The sequence below is a fragment of the Aplysia californica genome, unplaced genomic scaffold (genome assembly GCF_000002075.1).
Source record: "Aplysia californica isolate F4 #8 unplaced genomic scaffold, AplCal3.0 scaffold01154, whole genome shotgun sequence".
Lineage (NCBI taxonomy): Eukaryota > Metazoa > Mollusca > Gastropoda > Aplysiida > Aplysiidae > Aplysia > Aplysia californica.
The window spans coordinates 48,284-66,644 of record NW_004798424.1 but is presented as its reverse complement, the minus strand read 5'-3'; the positions used below and the strand labels follow the sequence as shown (position 1 = coordinate 66,644).

At 41.3% G+C, this 18,361-nt stretch overlaps 1 protein-coding gene across 4 annotated transcripts in view; it reads right to left on the bottom strand.

Annotated features, from left to right (window-relative positions):
* Positions 1-346: 346 nt before the first annotated feature.
* LOC101860544 (angiomotin-like 2a) overlaps positions 347-18,361 on the bottom strand; it is a 48,047-nt gene continuing 30,032 nt past the window's right edge. For 3 of the 4 annotated variants that reach the window (XM_005111951.3, XM_005111952.3, XM_005111949.3), the window contains exons 2-14: positions 18,046-18,149; positions 16,441-17,543; positions 15,535-15,679; positions 13,424-13,577; positions 13,115-13,207; positions 12,309-12,454; positions 11,651-11,803; positions 10,757-10,876; positions 10,072-10,142; positions 9,159-9,293; positions 7,903-8,138; positions 7,122-7,204; positions 347-6,397 (exon numbers count right to left, since the gene is read on the bottom strand). In XM_005111951.3, coding sequence (XP_005112008.1) covers positions 6,353-6,397; positions 7,122-7,204; positions 7,903-8,138; positions 9,159-9,293; positions 10,072-10,142; positions 10,757-10,876; positions 11,651-11,803; positions 12,309-12,454; positions 13,115-13,207; positions 13,424-13,577; positions 15,535-15,679; positions 16,441-17,543; positions 18,046-18,093 — 2,532 coding nt within the window. In that variant the 5' untranslated portion in view covers positions 18,094-18,149 and the 3' untranslated portion in view covers positions 347-6,352. The remainder of the gene's footprint in view (positions 6,398-7,121; positions 7,205-7,902; positions 8,139-9,158; positions 9,294-10,071; positions 10,143-10,756; positions 10,877-11,650; positions 11,804-12,308; positions 12,455-13,114; positions 13,208-13,423; positions 13,578-15,534; positions 15,680-16,440; positions 17,544-18,045; positions 18,150-18,361) is intronic. The other variant, XM_005111950.3, reaches the window with a different exon arrangement.

Here is an 18,361-nt window from a genome sequence, read left to right as displayed (position 1 = left end):
TTCTAAATCAGGAGTCTCAAAATTTAGACAATGAGAACGCATGAGGCTTGGGACATTGTCACAGTCGAAATATCAATTGTCATGAGTTGACATACCATCCCCACCGCCCACCCCCTCAATCGCCCCGAAAATAAACCCACCCAACTAATAAAACCCACCCTCAAAGGCAGAATGTGGTTGTGGTCGATACATAATCCAATTTCAAGCCTTCACTTTTTTAATACTCGAGGAGGAGGAGGAGGAGGAGGAGGAGGAGGAGGAAGAGGACAACAGCAACAGCACCAACAACAACAACAACAACAAGAAATAGATCTAATTTTAAAAAATGAAAAACAAATGCAAGTACTGTATTATCATCAGTTATTGTATTCATCTTTCTCAGGGGCATTGTTTGCAATAAATTATTTTTTAAAAAACAACACTCATAATTGACAACACTCATAGAAGAAATCACAAAGAAGAGACAAGTCAGTACAGTTGCATTATAATATATTATGTGTCTTGGTTGAGTTCACATCAAGTTTAGTACAGCATATCATCACATCACACCCAGCATCAAGTCCAGAACCAAACAAAATCATTACTGTTGCTATAAACTAGTACAAAATTTCACCTGCCTGGCTAGGATTTTGGTTAGAGAAAAGAGACACAGGACATTAATCAAACCATCATTTCGTGTGCTGCCAAAGAGCAAGACAAATCAACTGGCTCAATGTAAGACTCCACCAAAAGAAACTTTTCAAAGATGGCTTATAACAGAGTCTTACACTTAGCAGTCGAGATTTGTAGATCTACAAATTACATTCTTTCTTTTTTACAGAAAAGCAAAAGACAGAAACAAAAAGAGGAAAAGAAAAGGAAGAAGGACCTTCCAGTGGGACCCTCCAACCACCACACGTACCAGGCCCCCATAAATGTTCCCTATCTAAACAGAAGAGTTCCACACTCCCTAATACCCAGTGCTCACTGGCACGATCGATTCGGTTCGGTTCGGTTTGCTAGCCAGATTGAGGGCACAAAGCAGCTATAATGGCACAAACCGATCGCCTGACTCGTCGTCTCAAAAACAAACGCGTTTGTTTTCAGGCGATGAGTCGGGCGATCGGGCGGTGATAGGTCTGTATGAAAGAACTGATCCCCCAAAGGGCACTCCGTACTAGAGAGGACAATCACTCAAGTCACACGGATCACAACAACGCTTCGCTGTGCCATTGAGCATTTCATTTTATCATCATTTTTTTTTTTAATGTAGGTGTTTTTACGCCACCATTGTACTATTTTACATCATAAAGAAGGCAGGCTTCTGTCTGACGCTGCCTATCAGGACCAACCCGAGCTAAGGGTACCTGAATTTAATATATCTAAAAGAGAATTAAGTAGTCTGTCGGAACATCTTGCTTTCTCAAATCACGCCTGTTTCGCGGGTAGACACAAGAGCACCTTCTGTCATAAGTAGTACGCAGAGATCAGTAAGCCTTTCATTCCACAGAGACAGGTCAGTTAATACCTTGCCAGTTTCATTCCTGGGAGAGGTGTTAATACATTGATATTTTTTTATTTTATGCGACGCTGATCAAGCCGTGTAGGGATAGGAATTACAGTTTGGAGTTTCTAAGGGGGTCACTATTCTATGGTCTACACACGCTCCCCAAACTGTTCTAAAAACATGTACAGTGCAGAGACAGCACACCTTTCTATACACACGATAAGGCCACACCAGAGGGGAATTTAATTTGGGTCCAAACTTTAAAAATCCTACAAAGCTAAAAAAAAAACCCAAACCAAACCCAACCTCAAATCCAAACCAATAAAAAATATATGTGGGGGGGGAAACCTCCTAGACTAGGTGCCCAACTGCCACGAAAACTTTGTGATCCACAAAGAACTTAGTGTAGCTGAGCAGCCCATCACTGATCAGGCAACATTTCAAAGCTACAAAGAGCACAACATACAGACAATTCAGCACTTTCTACACGCCAACCCGCACAGCATTTGTTTCAAAAGGACAAGTCATGCGTAGATGTAATGAAAATAGATCCCGTGAGGGGTGGTGTGTGTGTCAGTGTGTGTGTGTGTGTGTGTGTGTGTGTGTGTGTGTTTGTGTGTGTGAGTGAGTGTTGTGTGTGTGTGTGTGTTTGTGTGTGTGTGTGTGTGTGTGTGTGTGTGTGGAGGGGAAGGTGGTCTACAAGTGCTGCCCTGGCACAGACATGGCATTCGACCAGAACAGGCGAGAGCAACAGATGTGTGCTATAAAAATTTTTCTCCCAAAAATCCCAAATTGTTTTTTCAAGAAAGAGAGAGGAGTGACCGTGAAATCAACCGGCCACCAGATGATGACATGTACGATAATGGCATCCTCAAACACAGAAACATTCCACACTGTCAACATTAACATAGTAAAAAGACAATATTAACAGAAAACAGCACACGAGATACATAGAAACAGATCAGGAAAAATTCACACCATTGAAACATTTGCATTAACATAGCATTCTGTACAACAATAAATGCATGAAGTTAGCACCATTTTGTCAACAGCTAACAATACCAACAAACAATTATTATGTACACGTGCATAGAGAGGAGAATCGCTTTGGACAATTTTCTACAAACCATAATCGTAACATTTCAACAATAAATCTGAATCATTAAATATTCCGTTTCATGAAAATGAAATCTCACAAATCTCGCTCCTGTTCATTTTTCCCTTTCACTCTATTGCTTGATTCGTTCTCGTTCTTTCTTTCTCTCTCCGTGACTTATAGTGATGAGTGAAACACAAATTACACACAAAAACAACAAACAACCAAAAAACAACGACAAAAAACCCCCCCATTTCATTATGCCTCTTTAAGTGCCTCTCTGCTAGTTAAAAAACAACAAGGTATGGCTACAACACAATACTGATTTGCTTGCCAAAGTCTACAAAGGCACACACAGCACACAGTAACAAGTGCTACGGTAACAAATAGTACAATAACAAGTAGTACTAAGAACTTACTATATATATATAAAAAGTCATGAGTCTAGGAACATTTTCCAAGTAAAGCTGGAGACTTAAGTACAACATCAGTTTCCCACTGGGAAACTTGTGACCTTAACCAGTGGAAAAGTCATCTTTATAGAAATGTGCCAACATGAGAGACGAAGCATAGAAAAATGTCACATACACAATCACAGTAATTTATATATAATATTTTTAATAATATATGTATGTGTACATACATCCACTGCTTAGTGTAAGACTCCACCATACAAAATTTTGAAAAGTGACGTCTGATGTGAGTCTCACACTCAGCAGTCAATATAAAAACATGTACACATGCACGGTTTAAAAAACACACAATTGTGCAGAAAGGCACATTCAGCAAAAAGTACTGAGGGAATGTCACCCTTACACCAGTGTGAGTATTAACCAGAAATTTTTCCTTCACGTGAGAATATCTCAACTCGGGCCACAGCACTTCCACTCAGTAGAAGACACTTTTTGTGTCTGCCCCCCAACCGAAAAAAAAAAATCAACCTAATTTATTTAACTCCCAAACATGATACCAAAAATGACTAACTGGTAAGCTGAGAGCTCTATAAATATTGATTCCAATTCCAATGTCACCAATGTCTAGATTTAATTTGAAAATGACACAGCATTTAGTCCGTACTTTTGTCCAAAAAGTGCTTTTTTTTTTTTCAAAATTGGAATGAAATAGAGCTATTTTGAGGCAAAAGAGATCTTACAGCTGTGTTGAAAGCTTTCCAACTTAATGCACAGCAGGCAAATCTAAAATAAAACATACGCTGTGGATAAGGTAGATTCAAATTCAACCCCAAGAGTGAAATTTTGAATATAACATAAACATGATCCCCCCACCCTATTATTTTACAGCCTGGATCAAAAATAACCTCCATACCGCAATGCCACAGAAAGGACTGGTAGCACTATCAGACAATCTCTGATACTACCAGGACTTCTTGTCCAGTAAAAAAACATTGACCCTATAAAACTACAACCGAGCCCTTTCGAGGGAACAGCTGGCCTCAACTCTCCCACGGCTACTTAGCCACAAGGGCTTATGTCACTGAGGAAATTTACAAGGCATCTGTGCATACAGACCTATTCTGGAAATATGTAAAACATCTCTGTCAATAAAACCATATAGGACATTTTCAATGCAAAATCATACCATGGCTGTACTCTTGAAAATCATGAGACTTTTCTACCTTTAGAACAAATTCCTTGGATACATACATAAGTATTCCAAATAGGCCTCACACTCTCAGTGTAAAAAGAGCAATAATTTGAAAAAAGACAAAACTGATTCACATACCAACTGCCTATTGCAAGACTCCACCATACGCCACTTTGAAGAATGACTTATGAGGGAGTCTTACACGCTGTAGTATACATTGAGTTATGCGATAAGAGCATCCACCACAACTGACCATAAATAAGGCCTTCAGGTGCACAAAATGCTTACTTTACTGAACTGTTTCCAGAAAGGGCTTGAGTGCAAGTCCAAAATGACAACACGTGCCAAAGGATTTTGTTCTTGGCTCTCGAGTAAAATACAAAACATATCGAATGCTTAATGTAAGACTCTGCCATATGCCATTTTTAAGAGTGATATATGACAGTCTAACACTGAGCAGTCGTTAAACAGCAAAAATCACACAAAAAAAAAGAGAAGAAAAAAACATTTGTGCTGAGGTGAGAAAGACCGGCACAGAAAAAGAAACCTGGAAAAAAGTCAAAGGTATACCATCAAAACCATAGACTAACCCAAATCCAGAGACTCGTGCAACAAATTTCAGTGAGAAGATATGCTATGGGCATAGTGAGGCCACCGAAGAGTCAGTCAGTCGAGATACGGAGACTTCACAAAACCTTTCACAGTTGTGCTGACATGTAATAAAACTTCAGCTTGGTTGATTTGATTTAACAAGACTATGACTAGAGATTAGGTAAAGCAGGTTTTCAGTTCTTGTTTTTTTGTTTCTCAAATAATAAAAAAAACAATAAATTGACGAAAATTGACTTCTTTAACAGATATATTAGTATGTTGGTATCTTTACCAGACATGTTAGTATGGTTTTGTTCACAATATCCGTTATATAAAAAAAAAAAAAAGATTCTCAAGTGAAGGTTTGAGGAGACAAAACTTGCACATATAGCCTGGCATAATATAACAACCAGAGGAACATGCACGAAAACGAAAGCAACCCTTCTCAAACCTAGAGTATCAAATCTTTGTACAGATATTGAAACTAAATAACTGTACCGCAAGACCCATAATCCAACTACAAATTATGTATTTCAAAGAGGGTCAGGAAATGTAATTCTCTCTCCCCCTTCCCCCCGTAAACAATTCACTTACTGTGTTGGCTTTGGGGAACTGTAATTCAGAACTGTGTGGTAGCATTGAGGACGGCGTGACGAGCACAACACGAGGGTCCTGGTCGCGCCTTAGAGTGTTCCAACCAGCAGTGCACCCAAAGGCAACTACAGCAAGCATGAGAAGAGCACACACAACACTCTAGGATATGTAACAAAAGATTACCTATTTGTTCCTAGGATAACCTGATCGGTGTTGGTGACCATTCTAAGGCTCAGGAGACATTGAAATGCCAAAAAATCATGCATTAGTGAAGGGATTCATTTTGAAAGAATTATTTCGAAATATGCAGTAAAAACAGGGCAGAATTACCCTGCTTGTCACACACAATCTGAGACAACGCTCCCTTAATGCGAGAAAAGAATGGACGTTCTATTCATGTAGCTAGTTCAAAACAAAAATGTCATTCTCTTTTCTTAAGAACCATAGACTTCGTTATGCACTGCTTTAGGAACACCCTGATTATCAGAATCAAGGAAGAGCACCTGTTTGCATGTTCAGCGGTTACAACTGCCCATGGATGAGTAAAGGGGGTTAGTCATCCACCAGTCTAAGACAAGTCCCTCAATGCCTCACCAGCGGGTACATTAATGATGTTGTACAACTGGTGTCAGTTGCCTCCTACAGCATGCTTCGTGTGAGAGCTGAGGATTTGTGTGAGAGCTAAGGACGGCCAGTGAACGTGTTGTCATACATCTCTCACAGTGAAAGTGTTGTCAGACATCTCTCACACTGAACACGGCCAGTGAACTTGTCAGACATCTCTCACAGAACACGGACAGTGTTGTCAGACATCTCTCACAGCTGAACACGGCCAGTGTTGTCAGACATCTCTCACATCTTGAGCAGCTGTGCCTGTCACTGCCTGACATCATAAGTGACGACAGACGTGAGGCCACGAGGCCAGAGCGAGTCAGATCAACAGTTGACGGACGAGGGGGAGGAGAGAAAGAGAAAGTCCTCTACACATGCCACAGCTTCACCTCATCCTCTGAGTCACTTTTACTCTGTGGAAAAAAGATAAAGCAAGTCTTAGTTTGACTAATCAGAAACACATCTACAAAATAATGGTTATTAAGATAAAGTGATAAAGAACAAGTAAGATGGGTAGGTAGGTAAAACAGAGCAATTCTACAAAAGCAGAACTTACCGTTGTTACCTTCAAACCACAGGTAAGAAATGACAATTAATGGAGATCTGTACATACATCAAAATGGGACCATATGAAACATTATGGATCTAGCAGCGCCATGAACAAAGAAGATGACAGACAGCAGCAGGTTAACGTTTGTCTTCAAATCATATAAATGACAAAATTATTTTTTGCAAATTGTCCAATCTTTAAAAAACCCAGTTAAATGGTTAGAACATAACACCATCAATATATTGATGAATCATGGCACAGGAAGAGCTGACGGAAACACAAGAGCTATCCATCAAGTCCTCCAACCAACTTTACCGAGAGCTTCAAGGCACACAACAATTCAATCAGCCTCTATAAATTTCTACCAGCACAATCAAAAGTTTGTTCGAGTTCCTTAGATGTAAATTCAAGAAGCCAGCTTCATATTTTTGAGATCACAAGAAACACACATGGAAATCCCAGTCAAAGAAAGAAAGAGGAGAAAGCACAAGTCCCATCTCTACAACCGTTGTCAACTTACCCCCCCCCCCCCCACCCCTCCTCCCCTGGGTTGGGACAGCACTAACAAATATACAAAAATGTCTCACCTCAGAGTTCAGATTTTGCACTTTGGTAAGTAGATCCTCCTCCATAGACATTTTGCGGCCCAGTTCTATAGCACTTGCGCTACCTGGATGTCAAGGAGAGTCATTATTTGAGGGCAAAGCACATCACACACTCATCAACAAATACAAAGTAGGCATTACTTCAATAAACACTTAACTAGTGCTACATAGTCTTTCCTTCTCATTGGCTTTAATTTATCCACACAAAACATACAGGAAATTAACAGACAACAAAACAAGCGGCTAAAGACACATTCTTACATTATAAATGACTTGTGAGATATTTCTCCTCTACAAGCTTAACAGGTGAAAGCAATTAGAATGAGCCATGCCACAAATCAATGGCAAGTCATAAATGAAGTCAAACTGAAATTCTGGCGATATAAAAGTTCATACAGGACCATAGAAGTCATTTTCCGTAAAAATCAATCTGTTCATAATTTTAGAAAAAAACCCAACAAAACACCAAAAAAAAACCCAAAGACCCATCTGTCAAATTTTTAAATCAAAATTCCAACTACGTCAAGGTCCCTTCACCCTATCCCCTCATTAAAAACAACTCAGTGATTGATGTGACCACATTGATACAGTTTCTCCTCTCAGAAAGAACAGTTCAATCTTCGACATGGCTACAACGAAACCCTTCTCCTTCACTTACCAACAACAGCTCATTCACTGACAATTCTACAACAATACTCTCCCTCCCCCTGAGGGGAAAACAAAAGAGTCCCTCCTCTCTTCCTCTCCTAACCCTCCAACTCACCAGTCTTCATATGTCTGATGGTGGCAAACTCCCTGCAGCCTCCCGCCACCCCCAAGTCCCCGGAGGGACTGCTGCCCTGCCAGGCGTGTGATGCGATGAGTGAGGGTCTCGGGGAGTGTAGCGGGGAGTGGCACAGGGCGTGCAGGCTGGAGCTCCGCGCCAGAGCCAGCGGGGAGCGCTGGAACACCTTCACCATGGCCTCCTTCTCAACCACCTGGGTCTGGAGTTGCTTCACCCTGCGGGGGACACGACACAGCACAGTCCTTTAGTTTTAGTTTCAGTAATAGTTTTACAGCACTTGCAACACAAACAGGTCCTATAAGAGCCAGAGATTAAAGTGTTAGAAGAATTTTTGTTTTGTTTAAGTAAGAACTTTATGGCTCTTGCAACACAATAAGTTCATATAAGTGTCGAAGGTTAGAAGTGTTGCAAGAGAGTAACAAACATTAAAAAGGTGGAGAAGAGATCAAGACGATAGATGTTTGATAAGAAAGAAGGAGCGAACCATACCAAAGCACTCACTAACCACCCGCTGTAAGAGCAAGGCAAGTCAAGGTAATACAAAAAACGATACAATGAAGAAACAGGATCAAAGAAAGGAAACCCTTTAAAAATCTACCAAAGAACTGGTAGGGGCTTGGGGGAAGTTTACACCCTTAAAAGCAAAAAATAATGAGAAGAAAAAGTAACATGACACCTTGGTATGAGAATGTACTACAAAGATACTGAGTTCAAAGTTTCAGTAAAGAGGAACACTAAAACACAGCAACTGCTATTCAGATTGTAAAGTGCATAGAGCTTTCTGTTGGACAGGGATACACTCTATACAAATGCTATCTATTATTACTATTTATTGAATTAAGTACAGGGAAAAAAATCAAAAACACGTAGAGATAAAAGACGAAGTGATAAGAAGTGCGACCTACCACAGGCACCCTCCAACCGCCTCATAGTCTGAAACTGTCCAGTAACTACCACTCAGCAAACAATAACAAAAATAAATAAAATAATAATAATAATAGTAACAATATTAACAATGATAATAATAATAATAATAATAATAATAGATAGTATTTGTGTAACGCCAAATCCCGCCCAGTGTCACGCTCTAGGAGTTTTACAATCTACATTAACCCTTTCACTGCCAACCCTGCTCCTAAAATATCCTATCAAAGAACCCACGACAAACTGGAGGCTGAAAGGGTTAAGAAACAAGAGGAGCTGAGCCCAGCACAGCCAGAGACGAGGCGACTCACTTGGCCTCCAGCTCCGCCACCTTCCTCTGCGACTGATGCAGCTCCTCCATGTGTTTCAGTTTCTCCGTCTTGGCCTCGTCGATCAGCTTGCCCATGTCTGAGGAGCTCTTCTCTAGCGCCGCCAGACGTACCTCCCTGTGGACACACGGCAAGCAGTCAGTGAGGGCCAGTCAGTGAGGGGCAGTCAGTGAGGGGCAGTCAGTGAGGGGGAGTCAGTGAGGGGCAGTCAGTGAGGGGGAGTCAGTGAGGGGCAGTCAGTGAGGGGCAGTCAGTGAGGGGCAGTCAGTGAGGGGGAGTCTGTGAGGGGGGAGTCAGTGAGGGGCAGTCAGTGAGGGGGAGTCAGTGAGGGGCAGTCAGTGAGGGGGAGTCAGTGAGGGGCAGTCAGTGAGGGGGAGTCAGCGAGCATGTCAAGCTGGTTTAGTTTAAGTAAGATTGTTTACTGCACTTGGAACACAATTAAGTCATACAAGTGCCGAAGGTTAGAGGTGTTACAAGAGCGTATCATACATAAAAAAAGAAAAAGGGGAGATAAGGACGACAGATGTTAGATAGGAAAGAAGAAGTAAACCACATCAGAGCATCCGCCAACCACCCATTAAGATTGTTTACTGCACTTGCAACACAATTAAGTCATACAAGTGCCGAAGGCTAGAGGTTTTACAAAAGAGTAACATACAAAGAAAAGGAGATTTTACTTTTAGTAAAGAGTTTTACGCCCCTTTCAATACATTTACATTAAATACGTGTCAAAGATTAGAGGGTTTTTTTTGTTTGGGTTTTTTTTTGGGGGGAGGGAGGGAGGCTGGGAGTGGGAGGGTAGTGTGTGAGTGTTTTATGCATGTTCATTCTGCACACTTGAAAATCATGAGCTTTTGGTCAACTTGTACACAACCATATGACATTATAAACTCACTTTGGAGCCTGAGGTGTTTCATCCATGTTCAGCTGTCTTAAGGTTGCCTCTTTCACATACTTTTGTTCCAACTGAAAAAAAAAAACATGAAAGTTGAAAATTGATGTTTAGAAGAATATAAATTACAGCTCGCAACCTCAGTGCTTTCTTGTCGTATCTCCATTTTTTAACAGTGAAAATGTGACATCTTCTTAAGTTCACTCTTTGATATATAAACTGTTTTCACTGTTATTAAAAATGGAGATACAACAAGAAAGCACAGAGGTCGCTAGCTGTGACAAGACAAAAACCTTGTCCAGACTAATTTTAATCCACTTTTACAAATCAAAATGATTAATAATCTACAGCTTTAGTACTTTTTAAATTCAAATTTTGATTGATTAGATGCATTTTGCAGTAAAGGATTCAAAAAAAGGTTCGATGCTATCTAGGTGGAAGCTAGGGGCAGAGCAGAGTAAAACCTATCAGTGATCCAACATACAGTTTCAACTATTCAAATTACTGGACAGTTCTTGCAAAAATAACGCATGAATGAAACTAATAAGTAGTTAAACTTTTCTTACTTAATTGAAAGTTTATCTGACACTTTTCACCAAACCAAAGTTTTGATTCCACAGCATATATGCCAACATTTTCATAATTTCTAGAACTCTGCTCTATGGTTCACAAAAACTTGAGGCCTTACCTCTGCAATCTCTGTCTCCAGCTGCATAATCCGAGCATCCTTCTCATCAAGCATTTTGCGAAGCATTCCTACGCTCTTCCCATCATCTCTCCCTGTCTCAGCTCGTTTACTTACACCACTCTGTTGAAACATACACCAGCCTTTATTCATTTGAGACATAATTGCACACTTATTATGAAACTATATTGCTTTAGAAAACAACACACAACAGCTGTTTTCACAAACACCACCGAGCAAATGCGACTCATAACATAACTTATAATTCAATCTCCCAACCAACTGCCAATACCAACCCACCCCTCACCAAAGAGCCCCACAAACTTGACCAATCTTCCCTTTGAAGAATTCAAATTCATCATAATTTATGAAAAGTTGACACGACAACCAATACATTTCATTGATAACAGAGAAAGACAACATGGACACAAGGAGGAAACACATCACACCAGAGCGGTCCTCAACCACTATTTCAAAAAAGGATACAAGACTTTTAAAAAAACAACAAATCTTCCTTAAAAAGAAATCTTACAGCCAACTTGTTCAAACCCCAGTCAGGGACACCCAACGTTATAACACCTGATTACACAACAGCAAGCAAAATAACATCAAGTGGGACCACTTATGGTTCAGTGCTAAACTGTCCGATCAAATTCCTAAATCTGAGACAGTCCCAGGAAATTCGAACTTGTCCTGGTAAATTCAGGAAGGTCCCGGGAAGTTCAGGACAGTCCTGGGAAAATCAGGACAGTCCCAGGAAGTTGGGGACAGTCCTGGGAAAATCAGGACAGTCCCAGGAAGTTGGGGACAGTTGGCAAGACAGAAGCAATCAATAAAGGCAACTCAAATATTTCTCATCTAGAGAGGGGAAAATAAAACAAAGAAATAGATTTTCACCTTCTCTTGGGCTTTGTACATTTCCAGCTCTTTCTCTAGCCGCCCCCTCATCTCCTGCGATTTCTTTTCCTGTTTCTCACTGGCCGCCTGGAGAGAGGCCAGCGCCCCCTGCAGCTGCTCCACTTTGTCCAGGTACGACTGTTTCTTCCCACGCTAGACACGGGGAAAATACAAAGTAGGAACTGGATTTATGTCTAGCTTCAAGCCATGAACAATTTATTGTTCACTAAGACAGTACACTTGAAATTACCCAGGATGCCCACCCTTTGTCGATAAAAAAAAGAGAGGCAAATTTCAAGTATAGTGTCATCATTATTATTTTTAAGAGCAAGGGGGAGAATGTGGTGGCTGTCTCGTAACAATGGCCGTTACACATGTTGAGATAATTGTGATTTCATTTAGCTTTTCAACAAACAGAGAGAAAACTTACATGAAGTATTTCATTAAATAAGAGCATTGTTACATTGCCAATACTGTTACTAGTATAAAAAATCATTTCAACTGTGGTTAAACAATCAAAAAAGGAATTTTCATGGCACTTGAAATTGGTGGGGATGACACGTTTGCAAGACAAAGGAAGCACAAAAATAAGAATAAAAACCAAAAAAAAACCAGCCTTCAAGCTAAAGACTCAAATATTTGAGGCTGTTGCACAAACCTCTTCTTCCAAGGTGAGGACCTTGCTCTGTGCGTTCAACAGTGCGTTTTCGTAGATGTCCACGTGAGCTCGCTGCTCCGCCACCGACAGGTTCAACTGAGCATTTTCTCCCTCCATCTGATCTTTGGCCAAGCTCAACTCTTGATCTGTAAACAACATTTGACACACTTTACTTTCCTGATTTAAAATATCTTCTACCCTACAAGAGTATTAAACAGTCTTTGTAAATCCGTTCTGTCATTTTCAAGGAAAAGGATGTTGTTCAAATTCAGCACACAGCTATGAAAGAAAGAAATTAATACACAAAGTTAAAAAGAAAAACTTGGAACCCCCTCATATTAAAACTTCAAACGGCAGCAAGTTTTCCACGTCCATGATCAATTGCCTCAGAGAAGCTGACCAAGTTTGTCCACACCCTTGAGAAGGGGTAAAAAGCTTGTTTTACTTTAGTTTTAGTTAGAGTTTTACGGCACTCGCAACAAACAGGGTCGAGTAAGTGCTCAAGATTAGAGTAACAAACACTAAAAGAAAAAAGAAGAGATCAGGACGATAGATATTTGATACTATGATAGGAAAGAAGGAGCAAACCACACCACAGTATCTGCCAACCACCCGCATCAAAAGAAGAGCACACAATTTTATTTTTATCAAGACAGCACAAGGAGTTTGATCGATACATCATCGGTACGTCATTATGAGCATACTATAAACACATTTCTACCTGTAATACTTAAAAGAACATTGTATAAAAGTCATGATTTTACTTTGAAAATAAGCCAGATGCTAGGTAGAGGATATTAACTCACTTTGAGACAGAAGTTTAGAAATGAGAGCATCTTTCTCAGCCAACTTGGCACGGAACTCACTGTCGGAGGATGAAGAGGAGTGATGGGACTTTCCTGGGAAGAGAAATTTAAATTGTACATTACACATAGGGTTAAAATAAAAAGCCTTGACAAAAATCATTTCAATCAATATACAAGAAGTAAACAATCTGAAACAGTTTTTTACTTTCAGAGTTTCTGAAATTTCCAAAAACGGACGTATATACTGAATTTTTTTGGTTTTGTTTACTGTTTTTGGAAACCTAGCGGCTGAACTGTTCAACAACTGACCAGAATCTGACTTGCCTGGCCCTCCGTGACCCTCCAAGACCTGTATCCTCTCCTCCAGTTTTCTCTTCATAGCCTGCCACAGCGCCTCTCTCTTCTGCGATGACTTGATGAGGCCGGTGTGCGAGTCGTGGACCTTGTGGATCTCCATCTCCAGCTGCCACAGACAAATACAAGGACTAGGTGAAGTTCAGGACAATCATGAGTTGCAGCTTTAGTAAGACTTTCACAGCGCTCCAAACACAATTAGGTCATATAAGTGCTGAAGATTAGAGGTGTTACTTGAGAGTAATATACAAAGCAAAGAAGGAGGAGAGAAAACGATGATATACATTTGATAGAGAAGAAGGAAAAACCACACGAGAGCACTGTCCAATCATCCAAATACAATGAGTAAAGTGAAGCACATCCACAGAATATAAACTAGTAACTGTGACAGTGTAGTGGTCAGGTACTTTACTGTCCCATGCAGGAGACTTAGGAAAAAGTTTTATCCCTGGGATGTTGTAGTATCCATCTCACACCAGGCTTGCTCTGACACGCAGGGTCGGAGGCCCCCCTCTTAAAAAAAAAAATTGTGTCAAAGGGTGTGTAAAAACACCATCTATAGGAAAAACAAAACCCCAGACTAAAGACCACACATAGAGCAGGAAAAACACAAGCTATCATTGGCAAGCTGTCCAAGTACACCACGTAATAAATAAGTCCAGAAAGTAGTGCCGGGCGCCTAGGTTCCCGATTATTGATAAAAGCTAGGAATCATAGGAATCGACTCCGAACCCAATTACTTCAGATCAATCAATATGCAATCGACGACTGCACCTCTCTCTCTCTCTCTCTCTCTCTCTCTCTCTCTCTCTCTCTCTCTCTCCCCCTCTCTCTCTCTGGCACACACTAGTACTTTCTAATGATGTAATTTCTTCCGGTGTTTCCCTGGTTGGCTCCGAACATCTTCAAAGTTCAGGATAACTTTGATTTCGGAACACTACGAAGCATCAACTTTTTTTTTCTCAACAATATTGTTTTTTTAAAAGATTTTAAAGATTAAAGTAACTGGTAACCGTTGGTTTACGTAAAAAGGAGTCGGAACTTTTCTTCCGTAGCATTTAATCGTGGGAATCGTGGGAATCGGTTCCGGAATCGATACTTCGTCCAGCTCTAACAGAAGCAAATTTTGTTTCAGAAACAAGAAAAAAACTTTCATTCTTTTAATAACAATTGAACTTACGTTATACTTTTCTCCTACTTTTTTTCAACACTTAGAATTTGAATTTTGACTGAATATTTCTTGAGCACATGCAACTGATACCACAGATTAAGATACTACAATTTTTTTTTCCATTTGGGATGGCGCATCTGAAGAACTGGCCAACGATAAAACAGACAGAAATAATTAAGGTCAACGTAAAGAACAAGAACCCCCAGGTGAAGACGAAAAAAAATCCCATGAGAACTTGAAAAATAAAGCAGAGAAAATATGATGATAAGAAGAAAAATTGCATTCGTCGCAAAGATGGTCAAAATCTCTCTGTCTCTCTTTCTCTAACAAACAAATCAAACGTTAATATCTAAATCCACCTACAAATGGAGCAAAACCAAGCTTAAAATGTAACCAATACGTATGGCACGCAGTTAGCTTGTAGCACAATAAAAAGTATTCAGTCACATTCATCACACCCAGGCTCAATATCATTGAGAAAAAAGACCAAAAATGACATAACAGAACCATAAAATTATACAAAGAAACACATAGAGATAAAAATGACACAAAAGTTAAAATCTGTGTGTGCATTCATGCCATACACATAAGATGGTGATGGAAGCAACCTTTAACAGATTGCAAAGAGGACCAGAAAGGCGCTGAGAAGGAAAACCTAAGGTCAGAAGAACAGAGAATTCCAAGAACTAAAAAAATACTCTCAGTATTTACACATCAGTAACAAAACCTAAACTAAAAGTATACTTCAAAACTTTTCTTTAATTTAATCAAAGCCTCTCAATTAAACAAAAAATATATTTTCTCTGACAACCACTAACTATCCTCATTATATTAAAAACTTTGAATCAGCAGCGAGCAGAGTATTGTGACAATGACTGCTATTTCCGACACTCACTTTCTGCAACCTTGCCACCTTGACGGATGAAATAGCCAGCTCTTCCCTCAGAGCACGGTTCTCCTCCGTCAGCATTTCTACCATCTGGCTGGCTTTGGCAGCAATACTGGCCTGGTCATTGTCATCAGCACTTGTGTTGGTGCTCCTGGGAAACGAGGCATTTCACACTGAGAGTTGTAGCTTATGACAAAGGGAAGCCACAAATATATTGTGTTGCAGCATAGTTGAATCAGGGGCTCGTCAATAAAATGAAATCAAAGAAACCCAGAGACACTCTCTAACCATACACCGCCAGGAATAGACTGGCAATGAAAAAAAGAAAGAGGTGGAAAACTCAACGGGGAGGCATCAATAAATCACAAATCAGGGACCATAGAGAAGAGTTGGGTTTTTTTCAAAAGTAACTGTCTTTTATATTTATGCTCTTTTAAAGTAGAGACAAAAATCCAGATGGCAAATAAAGGAAGAAGAAGTCAGACTGTGACTAACTAATGAAGCAGCAGGGCCAGTCAGTGGCACCCTCCAACCATCCATGATAATTTACACTATGACCTGGATCATAAAGTAGAACACAAATTTCAACTAAACTCAAGACTAGTCAGATTCCTCCAACAATGAGGAACAAGTGTTGACGCGACTCACATCTGGCTGCCTTTTGACCGACATTTTGGGACTGGAGGAAAAAGTATGACACAGCCATCAGTCAACTTTGGTCAGACACAACAGCAGGTAGGCTACTTTCTTTTCGCCTGCTGTAAGTTCCTCCCATGGAGAGAGGAAAAGAATGAATGGACGAGTGTTTACAGACTGAAATTTTCTTTTTAATTTTATGTCGTCATGAATGAAAATCTAGGCAGCTCATTGAGTTGGCGAATACATAAATGATGACTGAATAAGTGAACTCACCTATCTGGGCTAGAGAACTTAGTGTCATGGACGTATATCCCTGGACTGGACGCACAGAGTCTGAGATCAGGATGACACTGCTGAGTATTGACTTTATCCATCATCTCATAGGAGCGGCACGTCCGAATGTCCGTCGACTTATCAGCAGCCGTGACATCTCCAGGCATCCCTCCAACAGCCCCAGGGTACTCCGGCGGGGGAGGGAGGTTGCCCAGATATGACAGAGGAGGGGTCTGAGAGCTGGACGAGTCCCCACTGCCCATTGTCCAGTGCGTGTTCACGTACGGGTGGGGGTGGTGGTAGGTGGACACCGGTGGCACACGCGGTGATAAATACTGATGGTGAGTTGACAAAGAAGAGGAGGAGGAGGACAGGGAGGAGGAAATTACCACTCCTCCCACCCCTGCCCCTCCAGGAAGCCCTCCTGCACTCGAGGCAACTAAACCAGTCCGTGCCGAGGAGGTGACGTAAGACGGATACTCACCCCCAGACCCGCCACTCAGTAAAGTCACTGTGGAGGCTGAGGAGGAGGAAGAGGACGAAAATTCCTTTGCGCTGCGCGAAGCCGACGAGGAGGAAGAAGAGGAAGTGAACTCTCCAATGCCACTTTCTCCTCCTTCGTTTGACGACTGCAGATGCATGTACCCCCCGCCACCACCACCAGCGGCGCGATGATGAACCTGCCACTGCGGAACAGTCAGGTGGCCTTGAGAGCCGAGCGGGGACGGAGAGGCCATCGATGGGCCAAGCTTGCTTTTTCCCACAACACTGGTGGACATCTGGAGCTGCTGGGAGCGGTCGGGCCCGTACGGCGAGGACGGGTTCATGTACGACATGGTGGTACTGGCAGAGCCGCGGCCAGCAGACGAGAACTTCCCTGCCGAGTCGATGGCCCCAGGAGGCATGCCCAGGCGGGCCAGGATGCTGTAGCTGCTCCCATCAGCGCCCAGATCCAAGTGGCTGTACAGGGAGGTCTGAGTTTCCTCCCCCTGCGGCTCTTGGCGCTGGGAGGTGGCCAGGTTCTCCGTGGATGAGAGGGACACATCTGTGCTGGTCTCACTGCCCGAGAAACTTTGTCGAAATCCAGGCTGGTTGGTGAAAACCTGAGGGCAAATTCAGTTTTAGTTTTAGTCAGAGTTTGACAGCACTTGCAACACAAACAGGTAATTTTAAGTACAGAACGTTAGAGGCATTACTAGAGATACACGCAGAAAGAATAGAAGAAGGAGATAAGGATAGTAACTCTTTGATAGGATAGAAGGAGCAAACCACACTTGACACATTGAGAAATGGGGGACAATCAAAGTAGAACACTGAAAAATTCAGTGAGCAGAAGAAAACCACTAGACAGTTTTGACTCACCCATGCATATATCTTCTTTTATCCTGTTTGATGTTTTTGTTATTTTAGTGGAAAAAAAAAACAACAACTTGCAACAACACAAAAAGGTCATATATAAGTGCCGAAGAGTAGAGGTGTAACAAGAGAATAACAAAACAAAAAAGGTAAGATGATGAGAAATCAGTATGACAGCTGTTTGATAGGAAAGAAGGAGCAAACCACATCAGAGCACCCGCCAACCACCCGGCGTAACATGCCACTGACCTGCTTGGAGTGACCAGGGTAGGGGGGTGGGTCCCTGTAGTTCTGCATGTCCAACCACCTGCCCCCGGTCAGTAGCCCCTCCCTACTGTGCTCATAGATGCTCTCTGTGGACAAAGGAAAAAGAAACATTGATCACCATTGAAATAAAGCACTCGATGAGTGAGTAGTGAAAGAATACGCATAAATTAGTTTAGTAGGGGAGGGGAGGGGGTGGGGCGTTCATGAATATTGGAAAACTATTCTTTCTCAGTTGGTGAAAACAGAAAACATTTTTTTTCGTTTCGTTGGTTTTTTTGGTTGTTTTTTTTTTTTTTTG